The 16755-nt window shown below is 37.2% G+C and overlaps 1 protein-coding gene and 1 long non-coding RNA gene across 4 annotated transcripts; both read right to left on the bottom strand.

Annotated features, from left to right (window-relative positions):
- Positions 1 to 528: 528 nt before the first annotated feature.
- On the bottom strand, positions 529 to 5119 carry si:dkey-193c22.1 (uncharacterized protein LOC567837 homolog). Of its 2 annotated transcripts, none has more exons than XM_053324701.1 (9): positions 5091 to 5119; positions 3481 to 3508; positions 3223 to 3372; positions 3007 to 3127; positions 2601 to 2813; positions 2305 to 2388; positions 1659 to 1800; positions 1241 to 1403; positions 529 to 1108 (listed from the first exon to the last, which is right to left on the bottom strand). In XM_053324701.1, coding segments are annotated over exons 2-9 (1110 nt in total). In that variant the 5' UTR covers positions 3483 to 3508; positions 5091 to 5119; the 3' UTR covers positions 529 to 873. The 2 variants fall into 2 exon arrangements, with proteins under 2 accessions (XP_053180676.1, XP_053180677.1); XM_053324702.1 differs by lacking the exon at positions 5091 to 5119 and adding an exon at positions 4993 to 5020.
- Positions 5120 to 9463: 4344 nt separating this feature from the next.
- On the bottom strand, positions 9464 to 14084 carry LOC128364177 (uncharacterized). Of its 2 annotated transcripts, none has more exons than XR_008321760.1 (3): positions 13696 to 14084; positions 11212 to 12963; positions 9464 to 10626 (listed from the first exon to the last, which is right to left on the bottom strand). It is a non-coding gene; the product is annotated as an uncharacterized LOC128364177 (long non-coding RNA). The 2 variants fall into 2 exon arrangements; XR_008321761.1 differs by lacking the exon at positions 13696 to 14084 and having other exon boundaries at positions 11212 to 11320; positions 11649 to 13074.
- Positions 14085 to 16755: the final 2671 nt, after the last annotated feature.

The following is a 16755-nucleotide window of genomic DNA, read 5'->3' as shown; positions in this document are numbered from 1 at the left end:
CTGCTACGACAATATGTCTTGAAGGGTAAATTCTGAATACTGTCATTTGTAATGCTGGATCAGCCTTGGGAGTTTACCAGTATAAAAATCTTTAATTAATGCTGTAAGATGTAGTTGCACGCTCATGAATGCATGTTTGTGTATCGTGTGTCTTCCATCATATTGCCTTTATTTATTTATTTTTTTCTATTTCTGGCTTTGCTGTACTACTTACATCTACCAATTGTTCACTCTAGAAGATTAATACTATATAAAAGTATGTGTAATACAGGTCAGATATAAAAATAATAATAAAACTCAAACACTGTATATTGATATTAGGCATAAAATTGTGAGAGATATGTAGGTACTGTAGTTAAAAGATCCAAGGCAGGAAAAAAATGTGTTTCTTCCGGTGGGTTTAATGTCTGTTTTTTCAGGGATCAATAAACAGTAAGAATAAGATGTTACAGTCAGGAAATGTTTAATATTAAAGAAATAGGCAAGTCCATGAATCAAAAGGAGACTTTTAATAGTAGGACTCCAATGTTAATACTGTACATATTCATTACAAAGTTTTTACTTCATTATACCTTTCATGTATAAAAGTATGACGTTGTTCACATTACCGTTCATTAAGAAAAAAAAACTATCTTTTTTTCAGACCATACATTATAAATGATTGGAAATTGAACAAATGCAACTCATGAATTTACTCAATTACACACACATAGATGGTCAAATCATTATTATGGAATTACAATTTAGGAGAATCAAGTTGAAATCAAGGTTAAATATAATTAACTTTGAGGTATTATAGCAGTTACTGTAAACAAATCAAGTGTATGGCACAAACAGTAAATATAAGTGATAAATGGACGATATGATGGGACGTCAGCAGGTTCCCAGAAGATTACTGTACTCCTGTTTGATGCAGGTGTAGATGGCATGGTAGAAACGTCTTTCTGTCGCCATGAGGTCAGTGACAATCTCAGTGTGGTCGACTTTAGGCAACAGGTAGAGCGACACCTTCACAGACACCGAGGTGAGGAGCTCAGAGAACTTTGTGGAAGATTCAACAGGTACGATAATGTCACTGGTTCCATGGAGCAAAGCGAACGGAGGCACTCTGCAAGAAATGGAAACAAGAAAATACTGTAGCTAAAAAAATTCATATTGATAGTGTAAAAAATAAAAATAAAAAACACTTTTATTGCCGTTGAAGATAGGAAACAAAGTCTCAGCTGTTGCATGGTCACACCTGCTCAGTTTGTCCGGGCTAAGCTTCTCCAGTAAGTGTGTGGGTGAGTAGTACGGGAAGTTACACACTCCATTCATGGCTTTGTGCATGGTGGAAACATATTCGACCGCTCGCTTCTGCTCGTGCTCATAATGGTCCATGATGTTGTAGACGCCACTAAGACCTGTACAGGAAGAACTCACTCAATCACATGAACATTGGTTTTGATGGAAATAAATATTATTCTTTTCTTTTTGTAAAACAATATTTGGATATTTTTTCTTTGTGTATGTGTGGCTTTTAAAAATATTGTCCAAAGCTCTCAGATCATGGAAAGGATAATAAAAACCACCATCAATACTTCAGAAGTTATCTTTAAGCCACATATACATTTCTTTTAGCATAAACCTGGTTGCAACAAAAACGTTATTATTCTTACCAATAACTCCTCTTATTGCACATGTAATGTCTTGCAGCTTGTTTGCCTCTATGAAAAGCTCCTCTCTTGAGTCAATGAGAAACAGTGTGGTCAGTGCACACAAATGTGCACCAGCTGAATGGCCAATTAATACTATATTGTCCTGTAAAAGACAGAAGAATAGGACAGCATGTGTCCTAATATGTTAGCCACCTTCAGGAGGAACACTGGATGGATGTGGATGTGCAGAATGATGGCTAAACGTCTCAGAAATAAGCAACTTAAATGACAGTATTCTCCAATAAAAACTAAATATTTTAATTTGTTAGTACATTAAGAATATATGGGTCAGTGTTATTAAACTGAAGAGTTTTTAGAAATTAGTTATGTAAAACCTCAAACCTAAAAATTTACCATGAAAAACTTTAATATCATAATTTTCTTCCAAAATTGGACAATCTTCTGCAAAGATGTTGTGATATTGGAAGGGATTGTGAAATACTAAGACACGGTGCCTGCAGGCTTTACATATGCTATGACATGATGGGTCTCATTTCCTAGAAGGTTTAAAAGATTTTTTTTTTTCATGAAGGAGGAACACTCAATCTTGCCATTATAATCATCCCTTTCCTGAATTTCTACAGCACAGTTAAAAGATGTTTCTTACTTTGTTAAAGTTGAACTTCTGTCCACTCTCTTGGGCCCAAACCAAGCAGTCAGCAATATCTTGTACCATCCCTAAAACATTCCCCTGGCGATCAGATGAAAGCAGCAGTGAGTCCAGATACCACACTAACATTTCTAATTAAATTTCTTATCTGTCATGTGGGTAACCTCAGTATAATTCTTGCCTACAGTTCACAGGAGTTATGAGAAGAACATTTCATATTCAAGTCATAAAGTAAGTGCTAGAAATCTTATCAAATGCTAATACTACTAATGTGTGTTGTTCTTAACTCTTACCTCTGGATATGTGCAGTAGTCAGGACATATGACAGTTGCACCTAGTTCTTCAGCCATCTGTCTGGCCAGCAAGCAGTAAATGGATCTATCTCCTGAGCCCCATGCACCTCCATAGATGAAAACCACCAGCGGTGTTGGAACATCCTCGGACTTACCCAACGTGGGGGGGTGGTACAGGTCCAGCTTGTTGCCTCGGCGACCAAATGTGATGCCCTTTCAAGTGTCCAAACAGATAAAACTTATTTTTTTCCCCCCCAAGACAGTTACATGTCTTACATGGAGTGTTTTATAGATGGAAAACATCTTTGAGTAAAAACACAGAAATATGCACTCTCTAACATACATGCTCCACATGAAGACACACACAGAACAACAAGCAGGATTTTCTAACTTATCCTTTACACACCTTCTCATAATGCTTGCGGTTTTCGACATTCTTGTACCATGACTTCCACTGAAAGTAAAGTCTACCATACTGCAGGTATTTGAGTGTTTCCAGCACAGCTCTAGTTAAGCAGTAAATCCGCCTGAAATAGAGGGGAAACAGTGAATGAGAACCCAGTTCATGGGGGGAAAAAACCCCCAAAACAAATATATCATATTTCATCATATTTTTAGTTACCTTGGTCTTAGAGCTTCTATATACTTTTTATATCCAGGCTTGTTGGGCCAGCCGTATAACCACTGAGCCGCTAGAGAGATGGAGTATGGGACACCTACCAATACAGCACCCACAGCCACAGGCAGAGAGATGCGGCATTTTAGCCCTGACCTTCAAAAATGAAAACAATAGACATTAGCTATAAAAGGTAAGTCTTATGAGTAATGTTACTCAATCTTCTTTCAAATTTATGTATGTATGTATATGAGAAGCTCTTACATGATGTAGTTCAGTCAGGGTGCCTCACCTACAGAAAAGAAAAGATTAAAGAGTGTAAGAAACAGTGTGTGTAAAGTGTAAAATGGTAATGCATCTGAAGCACGGTGTATACTGTATTTGCAGTTTTGGGGATCATGTAATAATAAAGGACCCTTTATAAAGAGTGTATACGTTTTGATGAAAAAATTATCCTCCCCCAACTGGACTCTTAATATGTCTTCTTTAGAACTGCAACAATAAATCAATTAATCAATTAGTGGCCAACTATTGAATCAATTATTTTGATAATAGATTAATAGTTTTGAGTCATTTTTAAAATTTATTTTTCTATGATAATGAACTGAATATCTTTGGTTGTGAACTGCTGGTTGGGACAAAACTAGACATTTAAAGACGTCACCTTGGACCAAACACCTTGGACCAAACAACTAACTAATTAATCAAAAAAATAACTGACAGATTGATCAATAATAAAAAATAGTTGTTAATTGTAGTGTTAGTCTTTTTAACCCTTTAGGTCAATGGACTGCAAACACCCTTGACTTTTTGGAAAAATGCCACGGAGCATTTGGATGAAAATATATTTATTTCAATTTAAGGTTAAGTAATTGGTGGATTGTTATAAAAACATTAGTAACATTTATAATTACAGTTTAAATACATTTTTTCAGAGTTGGTTTATAAATGAGAACCATGTGATGCCTATCATTACTGGAATTAAGGACTTTATGAATTATGTTTCACAATCTGGAAACTCTAAAGTTGCTCTAATTAGTGGATAATAGTTTAAAGTAAATTGGGTATCACACTATTAGCTATAATAATATTAATACAGGTGGCTATTTTCTTTCTCAGGATGGCGAAGTCATGACCCGCCCATGTCTGCCTGTGATTGGCTAATCCTGATATTCTTGCCCTAATTCTAACAAATCAGACTCCTCGTGCCTGAACCCAACCGACGAAACAACGAGTACGAGCCAATCAGAGTCAGAGTAGGACGGGTCAAGCCTTTGTCTTCCTATGAAAACAAATTTACGGGTTTCTTATCCTAGGACGCTAGCTAGTTTTCTTTAGATGTGTGCCAGGGCGCCATCTAGTGTAAATTTACACATTTACACAGTGTTTTATTGTTTTTGTTAAAAGCTTAATCGATGCTGCTCAACATCCGTTTGTAAATAACGGAGATATAACATAACGATGATAGATATTACGGTAACGTTACCGCTGCAGTATAACATCATGTTAGCAAGCTACACACTAAAAGTAACGTTACTGCTAATATTGCATCAAATATGAATAATATTAGATCTGTTGTCAGCTTCCGTTCACTATTTTTTACGCTAATTAGCAACATAATCGTGATTTATTTGAACTCATATACATATACATATAATAATCCGATGAACGGTTGCAGTTTGCAGCGTTTCCGTAATTGTTTCCGTCACTGTTTTTTCATTGTTTCGGCAAAAAGCAGACATGTCATAAAGACACTCGAAGTCAACGTAAACATACCATAATTTAATCAGGTATAGCATATAGCGTGTGTCTGGACTAATAATGTGGATTGTTATATAAAATGCATTGTTTCAAAAGGAAGGCGATGCTCTAACCTCAGCGGAGTGTTTCACTGTCCTCTAACAGCCGGTGTTATGGAGTAGCTGGTGACCGTGTTATCTGGTGACTCTACTAAAATGACTTTATAGTTTATTCACTTTTCATCTGTGATTTTAATATCTATAAGATTTTAGTATCTTAACCATTTATGTAAATTTTAATTGTGTTCAGAAGACTCATTCACCTCTCGTAATGCATCCTAAAATGTGAGAAAGTCACCAATTACCACGGTCACCAGTTAAACCGTAACAGCCGGTTAGCTGTCGGTTTGTCGGCCTGTCGACCGGTGAGCAAGAGTAGTACCGTCTCGAACTTCCGCTTTGGTTCAGAAAACTATTCGGCGTTCATTCAAAAACAATCTAGTCGTAAGTAACAGCTAATCTAGTCAGTAGTCTAATAACTTATATTATATCTAAAACAACTTTAACAAAACGTTTCTTTCTCTATTAATTGTAGGCAGAGGTGTCCGTGTGCATTAAAGATGTGGGATAATTATCTTGTCATAAAACATCTTTGTTCCAGTGATACTCCGGAAGTACACGGTAAAGCATGATCCCTATGCATGCAAGCAGCAGGAATTCAGGCTGTTATCATGCGACTTAACCTATGGACTTGACGTGTATATGTAAAAATGATTGTCAGCTGTACTCTTATATGTTTATTAGTGCTGATTTATAGTACGATTTATAATAATTCTCATTAGCACAAATATTTTATTGAATTTAATGGTCCATATCTCTTGATAAAAGCGTATTAAAATACAGTTTCTAGATAAGTGGTTGGAAATCATAAGAGTCACTTTAAACTTTAAAATATGATTTGTTCTTTAAATTAAATACATATATAAGAGGGAAGAACTCACTACTAGTTGTATAACCACAAAAAAATGACAATAAAATATGTCTATGCATTTGTTACCACTGTAATTTAGTTAGCCTATATAAGCAGATATGATATTTTGAAAAGATTTGAAGATATATTTCATATGATTACAACTGTGTTTCACTATATTGTCATTCATTAGCTGTTTATATGCCAGCTTCCACTTCCACTCCAAGAAATACATTAATAAACATAGCCTATCTGCTTACAACTACATAAAAAGATGACGTCATCTTTTAAACGTCTTCAATTATATACTTTAATGACAGAAGCATTCATGTGTTCAATACAGGGTGGCATTGCATAACATTTGTGAAACTACAATTAGACAACATTCAGTTTCAAAGAAATTAAATTAGTTGTATCTGACAATGATGTCCAGGAATTTGACATACAATAAACCCCAAAAGCTGCAAGAAGGGGAGTATCTGACCTTATATAAAAATGATTTCACAGTCACAATAATATCTGTCCATCCACAGTTACAACCTCAAAACTAAGGATACAAGTACCAATAGTATGCAGAGGGTGCAGCTGTTGCATTTCAGAAATTTTTGTATCCTTCTTTTGCCTGTAAATCATTCTGTATAATAACAAACCAGCCATTTTTCTTGGCAATCATTATGACTTTTCATATGAGGAAACATACCAATGTAACTATTAACATTAATGATTGCTCCATTAAACCATTTTATTCAATCAGGGTGCACAGTACCAAACTGGCTAATGTAAGTGGAATGCAGTAATTATTAGTGTTAATAATGTGCTTCTCATGGTATGACATATTAAAACAGCATAATAATAATAACTTTATTTTTATAGCACCTTTAGTTTACAGAGCGCCTTGGCAGACAGATCAAAGGCAGTACAACACAAAGCAAAGACACACAACACAGAAAGATGGACATTAAAAAGACAACAGTAGAAGACAATACATTAATACAACACAATAAGGGATTGATTTAAAAAAATGATGAAATTAAATTAATTAAAAATACAATAAACAGACGACATCACATAAAAGCAATTCAGTAGAAATAAGTTTTAAGAAGCTATTTAAAAGAAGTTACTGATTCTAATCTACTTGAAATAAAGTTTTCGGTATCTTGTCAGGATAGGAATGGCCGTACTTTGCAATATTTCTTAAATAAAAAGAAAGCTGCTTTGGTCACTGCCTTTATGTGAGATTAAAGATTTTAGTCTGAGTCCAGAATAATAACAAAGTTTGTGACCTCTGCTTTTACCTGTGGAACCAAACTGTGTGAATCAATTAATAATTCAGTTTTGTCACCATTAAATTTAAGAAAGTTGATCTGCATCCACCTTTGTTACTGCAGCCAGTTATTCAATGGCTTTAAATGGTTTATTCATCACTTGGGTCCAATGCAATATACAGTTATGTGTGATTAACATTGCTGTAGAAATTATGTTCTCTCATTTCACTAGGCCCAATTTCCCAAAATCTACAGCTTTTTTTTAGTTTAATCATTAACATCAGTTGATTGTTTCAGTTAATTTGTTAATGTTAATTAATTAATTAATTCAGATAATACAAAAACATAACACAAACTTGTTTAATGTTTGTTTGACACAACTATGATTCATTACTGGGTCATACTTACCATGGTAGTGTATGACTACCATGTGACTATAACTACCACTACTTACGTACAACTATGACCACCACTACTTACCACTACTACTTACGTGACTATGAACTACCACTACTTATATGACCAAGTCATGCAGCTGGGCATGATTCAGTCATATACACAGTGTGTCCACAGTCAAAAGGAAAAGGTACGTAATATATCAAAGAGATCAAATTATATGTACTTTGGAAAATGGAGATTACTTTTAGATTAATAATCTTATTCAGAAGCCATGGGATAAAAATATTACTCAAACATGTTTCTGTTCATTTTAATGATGACTGTAGAGAGTGACAAGCAACTGATGACTGAGGGAAAATGCTACCAATTTAGGCATTACAGAGATGGATGAATACAGTTTTTGTTTTGTGGATTCTGAATCAACAGATCATGTGTTCTGGTACTGTCATGTTGTTTCTTGCCTTTTGGAGAGAGATTCAAAAATCAACCTGAACTTCCAAGCAAGCCTTTTTTTAGTTGTAATGGGTAAACATTAAAAAAACAAACTGGCATATTATTACTTTTATTATTTTGTTAGGAAAAACATTTATTTCTAAAGCTAAACGGATAGATTATTAACAATAATGAATGATACTACAAATTATCTTAAGCGTTGGGAAATGGGTAAGAAGTGTTTTTGTTATAGCATTTGTCAATATATTCCACATAATGTTATTATTTTGTATATGACAATGAGGATGTAGAGGAATGTAATTTCCATTTCTTGGAAATTAATATGTGACTTTTATGTTTGAGTTGTGATTTCTTACTTTGTATGTGTTTTGTTGTTTTTGTCTGTCTTAAAACAAAAGAGTAATTGTCCACTGGTTCCTTAAAATTACAACTATTGATTGCAATTAAAGAGAGGTAGTCACGATCAGTAAGAGAATAACCTTCCCAGTGCCACTTAACTGCCACTGCTCAGGAATAACGTGCCATTAAAGGAGGTAGTACAACCAGCAGGTGTCCAGCAGAGGGAAGAAGAACTCTGTCTTGCTTGCAATAACTCAACTCAATGGTACCAATCTTATTAAAAAGAGACTGAACAGAAGATAAATAGTAAATTGATTTTATTTATTCACTTTACTTTGATGTTCACACTAGTTTGCACCTAACAACCAAGTTTCAAGTCTATTGAATATGCAAACATATGTATACTATAATACAGATACTGTTTAGTACAGGGACCTGTTTCAGAAAGCAGGTTTAGTGAAAACTCTGAGTAAGTTGACTCAGAGTTCAAGGAAACTCTGGTTTTTCGGTTCCACAAAGCCAGTTCAGCTTAACTCTGAGTCAGTTACCCTGGCAACATACTCCGTGAACCTAACCTGCTGGCTGGCAGGTTTTCTTCAACTAACCCTGAGTTTCTCTTCCTTTTTAGTTGAAGCCTGCAGACTGAAGGAGCTGTCACACATAGTGTGTCCTTTTCTTAAAGAGTCAGTTAATATTGAAGCACAAATACGGAGCAGAAGTCTCCATCAGACGGTGATCAGACCCCGCTGGGATGTCTTATCATTCTCTGATGATGTTCTGTTTGAGTGTTTCCGTTTTTCTGTACAATCGAACATTTATCAGAACAATATTCTCAGCCCTCGTATCATTTGTACGACACATTGTGGACATGCTCTCAGTTCAGAACAAGTTCTTTGTGTTGCACTTTGGTTTTTTCTTTGCCAATGGCAGTTTTATATGTAACATCTGTGACACTGAGCATGTTTCCAGGGCAAGCCTCCGTTGGGCTGTCAGAAATGCAATATTTGAAGGGTATTTGTAGCCGAGTATTAATATATTAATTAATAATTAATTATTATTTCTAACTCCACTGGGGATAAGTAGGAGGACTGAGCGCTTCGTTTCTCCTGTTGTCATGGTGAATCATGTTATCTGTGCTCCATTGATGAGGGCTTAGTATCTCATGCACAAGCTTCACTCAAGAGTTACTTTGACTCAGAGTTGATTGAACTAACTGTTATCAGCTGTTCTGAAACCCAAAACTCTGAGTTTGACAGCTCAGAGTTGGTCAACCTAGAGTTAAGGTTTTAACTCAGAGTTAGCTAAACCTGCTTCCTGAAACAGGCCCCTGGTGGCCCCACAAGATATCCAATTTAAATCAATGGCCATGTTGCACTGACAAATAATTTTCTTGTTCTGGACAGAGGTTTTATTGGCTTGGACCATGGAAAACCTTGGATTCAACATTGCAAATTCATTGAAAGCAGAGCGGCACAGGAGCGCTGACCAATCCGAGGGTTATTGTTATGTTTGGACCCAAAGAGCGAAGCCTCCAACCCTGAGTGGGTGTGTGGTTGTTGCCGCCATCTGCCACGATGTGGGGAGTCCCAGGTGCTTTTTCAGAAGCCACAGTGGAAATGGAGCCATTCAGTGAGTGCAAAGTCAGGCATTCAGCTGACAGTATGAGCGGAGTCAGCCCGTTTTGATCGCTGTGGTGAAAATTCACAGCATTTTCCCCTGCCTGTTTAAGATTGATATTATCCTTAAGGGAGTTATTGTATGCATAGTGGTATTAAGATAATAACAATTGACGTACACAAGCCTATTTTCTGTGTAGGCACAGAGGAGCCCTTGGAAGATGTGATGGTGGAAAAAACATTAAGAGTGTTAACATCATTTTATTTTAAGAATATTTCAAAAAGAATAGGTAGATTGTGAAATGACTGTCAGCAACTCCCTGCAGGCCCAGGAAAAAGGAGAGCGTAAAAATGCTGAAAATCAGTGACAGAATGTCACATCCGTCATGTTTTTTTGCTCAGCTTTTCAGATCAAATCAGAGCTGGAGTGACTCCTGGGATGCTGCAGGGAAGCACAGTCACACGTCATGTCCATCAACAGGATAACCCAGCAGCCTCAGGACACCGTGACAGCCAACAACTGTCCTCCTTACGTGTCCTGGAGCAAGATGTCAAATCTGTAGAAGCTTCAGTGATGCTATTCAGATTATTCAGAAAACTCACTGTCATGACCATCAGTGTTCAGTGTTCTGAGATACAACAGGATATAAATATTAGTGGTTTGGTTATATACCCTTTTTGGCCTAAGTAACAAGTAACAAGTCACTGCAAGTAACTATTATTTTCATTCTCACTTCATTTGCTCATTATTTACTTGATTAATTGATTAGTTGTTTGGTTTACAAAATGTCAGAAAACGGTGTGTGTTGACCACAGTTTCCAAAAGTGCAGCTTTATGAAAGCGATACATTGGTTATCAAAATACGTGTGGATTCATTTTTTCCTCGACAAACTAACTGATACTAATCCTTGCATTACTATTCCAGTTTAAATGGCTAACAAATACTTACAATCTCACCTCTAAATATTCTCCCAGGATCACAATGGCCAGGTGATTCAGAGTGCTTCTACAGCAAAGTATTGTTTAGTCTGTTGGTACATATGCTTTAACTGCACATTCACTTAATAATTTTTACTTGACACTTGAAAAGAAATAGATAAATCTCAAGAGAATGAAGAGATTAATTGTGGAGCTTAGAACTGCAAGGTGTGAGCAGCTCACTATAACTGGAAGGGCTGGTTGTCATTTTGAAATCAGACTCTATTGCACATACCAGCCTGGGACAATTGTGCTTTTGTAACACTAGGAGGTCAAGTCAGCTGCTGTTCAAAACTTGAGACAAGTAGAAGGGATGTCTGATGTACAATTTCTGGTCCTGATTCCTAAGAAAAACGTCAGAGAGAAAACAGCTTGCATAGTTTCCTGAGCAATATATTCATATTTCAAAACCCCTTATTGCCCTCTCCTTACAGTCGGTCACAGTGTGGGTGTTTCACATCAAACAGAAACTTCCTACTGTGTGTGTATACAATCACTCACATGTGACCAAGCAAGAAAATGCAGGGTGTGCCAATAGCTAAAAGATGAGTCATTAATAAACTACATTGTGAAAATATCTAAGTATGTAAACTATACTGTAGAATAATTGAGTCCTAAAATGTGAATGAATCATCATAATGAAAGATTTTTGGAAGTACATCATAAAATTACCTCAAGGTGAAAATTGGTGCTTAATCCTTTACAGAATAGAAATGGAAACTCTGAATGGCAGGACCCACAACATGCACAGATGTCTTCACTGTTGAACTGTGTGTTTGCTGGTGTAAATGTGTATACAGTGGCCTGTTTACTTCCCTCCTGTGAACCCCTACTGTGACCCAGTCCCTGGAGTGCCTAACTGATGCGTGGCACTGAGCCAGGACCCAAACATGCTGCTCCTGTTTTTCTCCCCCCACTTTCCCTTCCATCCGCTGTGCTGCACAACCCCAACTCGGCCGGAGTCACAGAGGAATTCTGCTGCTGGTGGATTCGGGACCTCAGGACACAGAGCCATCTTTTCACGGGGACTTTACAAACACACCAGGCCCAGAAAGAACGTCCCTTTGACAGGGGGGAACCATGGAAACTGGCACTGACCACAAGGGCCAGTTTCTAGGTATCCCAGTGCCCGGAATCACACCCGTAGTCCTGCAGACGCCAGAAGAGCAGTGAAGACAGAGGTGCTGGCGTTCAGAGGGCGATGCGGTTTTTCAGGGGGCCCTCTGATTGATTGGAGAGAAACAGAGTGGCCATTCTTGTCAGATGCACCGGATGAATGCTAACAGGCCGATGAGGATGCTCAAGAGTGCATTCTTTAGAAAAAAGAGTGGCGAGGTTTGGACAGATAAGTCAGTTGATAGGGGAACTGACTAAGCAAATAAATGATAAGTTGGTGTGCACGTGTGTAGTGGTGTGTGTGTGTGTGTGTGTGTGTGTGTGCGCGTTAGTTCAGAGGTTAAGAGGGTTCAAATGTACCTTACAGAAACAGTTTCGTCTTTATATAGTCCAGGCTCTCCAAGCTAAGAGCAAGGAGTCAAGTTTCAGTGCGTCATGTCTCTTTCCAACACTGACTGAGTCAACAGAAGGTAAGAGCTTCCCTCCAATCTGCAGCCCCCAAACAACTTTGGAATATTCAGAACCTGACATGACTTATCGCCTTGCAGAGCGGAGTAAAAAAAAACACATACATGCATGCAGGGACATGTTATCTAACAGCCACCTGGAAGCTGGGAGCAATGCTACGTGATGAAAACATCTCTTCTCAGAGGGGAAGAATGTATATGTCAAATATTCTGTTTCTACGTGTAAATAATGACTAAGAATGACATCCTGATATGAAAACCATCGGCTGAGCCTTTAAAAAGGAGAAAAACACAACACTGCCGTCCATCAATATTTAATGTGATGTTCCACTTACCTTCGACCTGTCTCGTCTTCTTTTACTTTAGTCGCTGTGAATTCTCACACCCTTCGTTGACAAGAACTGCTTTAAATCAAAAGCTGGACCTAGTGTTTATATGTAACAGCATATAAATAGACTGACATGGTGACAGTTCAGCTGTGTATTAGGTGTCCAAGACCACGTCTGTGCCCCTTACTCTGTACACGGAGAAGCTTGTGTTTCTGTTTCTTCTATCAAGGAGTTTCTTTCTATGAGATCATTGAATATTTATGCAAACAAAGGACCTCTAAAGATGCCATTCATCTGCACATTTTCTGACACTGAGACCAAGACATAATTCTCACATTTCCTGATATCAAACTTTATTGAAGCTGCAGTTTATTTTTCTTAAGAGTGTCATCATGCTCTTTGTGTTTGGTAAAACGTATCAAGCGCACCAAAAAGGGCCTAATGCTTAGAGGCACTACAGCCAAGGTTGTTACCAAACAGGTAAAGTGAGCAACTGCAGGCCCCAAAAACATCCACAAGCTCACTGTGTATAAACTGTCTTGTGCTTATTCAACTGAAAATTAGTTTCATGCAGCACTAATGTGCATAATCAACTGACATATCAATGTCAACATATCAAGATGTGCTCTCTCTTTATCACTGATATTTTATATATTTCTGTCTTATTTATTCTTGTAAAGTCTTAAATAGAAATGCACCATTTGAGGTTAATTTTGTTGACAATGACAATAAAGTTCTTGACTTTCTTAGTGGATTTTGCATTTTATGATCTTGTAGTTAAGAATATGTTTAATCAAATTGCCATACCTGCAAATCAGAGACCAGAAGTATACAGAAATTGTAGAGATTGCAGAAAGCTGGGAGAACAAAGGCTTAGGGGCCCAGTAGTTTACATCTGCCCCAGGCTTCCATAGCAGGTTAATCCAGTCATCCTCATCACAAGGAGAACCGGTGAGGCTTTTCTTTGGGGAGTTTATATTTTCCTCCTGTGTCTGTGGGAGTTTTCTAATTGTGATTCTCTAAACTGGAGACTGAAATTTGAGGTTATGTTTCTGTTTGTCTGTTTTTGTGTAACCCATTAAAGTTTAGTGACCTGTACAGCAAGTACATCACCTCTCTTAGTACAGGTTGAACCTGGCTTCAGTCTCTTACGTCCTTGAACACAACAGCTGGTTTACAATGATGCACTGACGCACTTCACATGTGGGAGTCCAACAAACACCAATAACTGATATGTGTGTTCTTGATACCATTTAGTTCATTTTTTTGTTGTTTAAAGAATGAATCACACTCACAGGCACACACACACACACACACACACACACACACACACACACACACACACACACACACACACACACACACACACACACACACACACACACACACACACACACCTGCTGTAACAACAATAATGGGATAGTCTGAGCTCGGTATGTTTTAATTCAGCTCCTTTTGTTTGCTTTTCAGTTCTGTGCGTGCAGCATTCACAGCTAAGATTTAAGACATTCTTTCCACAGTCAGTACCGGTATCAAATCCTGTGGAGCTGGCACATATAAACATTCAAATTGAGGTAAGCTAATGTATTTTATAGATTTTCTTTACACAAAAATGTCAGTGTATAATTCCAGCATAAATACCGGTCTAAGTTTCACCAAACTATTCTGGCTTGGCCTTCACACTGCCTCACACAGAACACTGCAAAACTGGACACGGCTCTTCATTTGTCCAGTAACTAGATTCCTTACAGAACCCCATGGGAACAAAAGCCTCAGTGAAGAGAACAAGGGAGAGCGAGTTAATGACCTTAGCACAGTACTCTTTGATCCACATTGTCATGGAGCGCGCACTGTAAAGGCTAACAATGAGAGACAGTGCTGGCACTTCAGAGGTTGAGCTCTGCCTCAGGCATGCTGACATTTAGGTACATGAATTTTCCTCAGAGCAGAGAGAGAAGAGGCACACTTTCTCCCAATGTACAATTAACAAGTGCTTTACACTGATGAGTCAACCATATACTATTGATCTCCCAATAAAAGACTAAATCAATCAGGATTTGCTTTATGTGATCTACTCATACAAGTAAAGTGATGACAATACCTGCATCCAAATGACATGTAAATGGCATTAAATTAGGCCAAGTCCTTACAATTGCAATTATGTCTTTCATATTTTGTATCAATAACCTAACAGACCTGGGTTAACATTTGAACCTGCTTTCTGCTGACTTTATATTAAAGGCTTTTCAAACACAATGTGAGGATTTCATTGTATCTCACAGCCTACATCATGAATAAGAATTACAATAGAAAACATTTGAAGTAAAGCAAATTTAACAAATGCTAATCAGTACCTACTATATAAGGTTTATTGTAACTCATAACTAAGCCTTTTTTTTTTAAAAAACTGCATCACATTACATCAAAATTGTGAGCCTGGAATTAGTTCAGACATAGAAGTTTTGACATCCTAGTTAGTAAAACTGATATACAGTAAAATCCTTTTTCATTGGTCAAAACACTCTGGATATACTACACATATATATTGATATACTCCAAATATATCATATCAAAATCCTTTCACTCATCAATTTTAAAGGTGGTTTCTAGATCTTGTGGATTACAGATTGAATATTCTGATCAGAACTCAGGATTATAAATTTATGTCTGCTGAGACACAGAAAGTGATTTTTGTTGAAAGAAGTAGACACATGAGCTTATTTTGTTTTAATACACAATATTGAACTAAGAACCACTGAAAGGACTTATGATTCACAATATTTGGGCACAGACAGCAATCTAGCTGCATGTTTTCAATTTAGACTACATTTGGTTTTCATTTGCAGATTTCAACTGAAAATAATGGTTTTACCGACAACAAATTTCAAAACAATTCGAAAGAACATTAAATAATGATTCTTGTTTTTCTCATCTCCCAAATTTACTTCTTTTTTGTCTGGACAAATCCATGTCACTGTTGGTGTCTGAGCTCTAAATATCATCACTGTGTCTGCTGCAGGACACAAGTTATATCATTAAACAGGCACAAAGCCAGAAAGCATCAAGTCATGAAAATGTTCAAACAAGATAAAAGTCTTTTATCTGAGTTGGCACGTCTAACAGTGTCTTTCATAATGATTTCCATAAAATAATCAATTTTGAAGTTTCAAAATTGAAGATTGAGCAACATTTCATGATCTTTTGAGCTCGATTAACCACAGCCACAGAGCAATGACATCACATGGTGAAGCGGCAGGAACCTGATCGGTCCTCCCATGTACATTCCTAATGCTGATTGGTGCTTTGCAGTTGGACTCAAGCTGGATGCTGATTTTTGAGACAGAGACTTATCTTTTCTCAAATGGTCGGGCCAATAATACAGAAAACAAAAAAATAATTGTCAGCAAAAGATAGTTTCAACATAAACAAACAGGCATTTATTCTATGATGTTTCTCATCAACTTCATGTGGACTCAAAGGGAGAGGAGATGAGGTTAAAAAGGTTCACACTTTTTTCCAGAAAATAGATAAGTAACATTTAGTCAGTCAGTGATGCCAAAAGTCCAAAAGGAGGGTGGGCAAACAGTGCCAAATCCCTCCAAAAGACAGACAGACATCATGAACAAACAGGCAAATAGAACAAAACAAGCCCAAGAACACCATGCTAGCACAATAAACAGTCTTGGTCAAGGTTCATCAGCAGGTGAGGTTGATGAGAGACAGGAGTGGCTTGATGTGGGAAGCAACAGGTGTGTAAGTGGGTGTGGAGTTCATGGTCACAACACCTCTCTGTTTTGCACAACACGTTATTAGAGAAAAATGCTGGATTTTATCTTGCAGAGAGAGATTAACACTTGACCCAATCCC

The sequence above is a fragment of the Scomber japonicus genome, chromosome 9 (genome assembly GCF_027409825.1).
Source record: "Scomber japonicus isolate fScoJap1 chromosome 9, fScoJap1.pri, whole genome shotgun sequence".
NCBI lineage: Eukaryota > Metazoa > Chordata > Actinopteri > Scombriformes > Scombridae > Scomber > Scomber japonicus.
The sequence above is the reverse complement of the archived record's forward strand: the minus strand, read 5'-3'. Positions and strand labels throughout refer to the sequence as shown.

What these genes read in the sequence shown, in the direction of transcription:
- si:dkey-193c22.1 (XM_053324701.1), bottom strand. An exon ending in ATAGAAGCTCTAAGACCAAG is followed by an intron (nt 3,128 to 3,222) that starts GTAACTAAAAAT and finishes CCTCTATTTCAG; the next exon opens with GCGGATTTACTGCTTAACTA. An exon ending in AGCCCGGACAAACTGAGCAG is followed by an intron (nt 1,109 to 1,240) that starts GTGTGACCATGC and finishes CATTTCTTGCAG; the next exon opens with AGTGCCTCCGTTCGCTTTGC.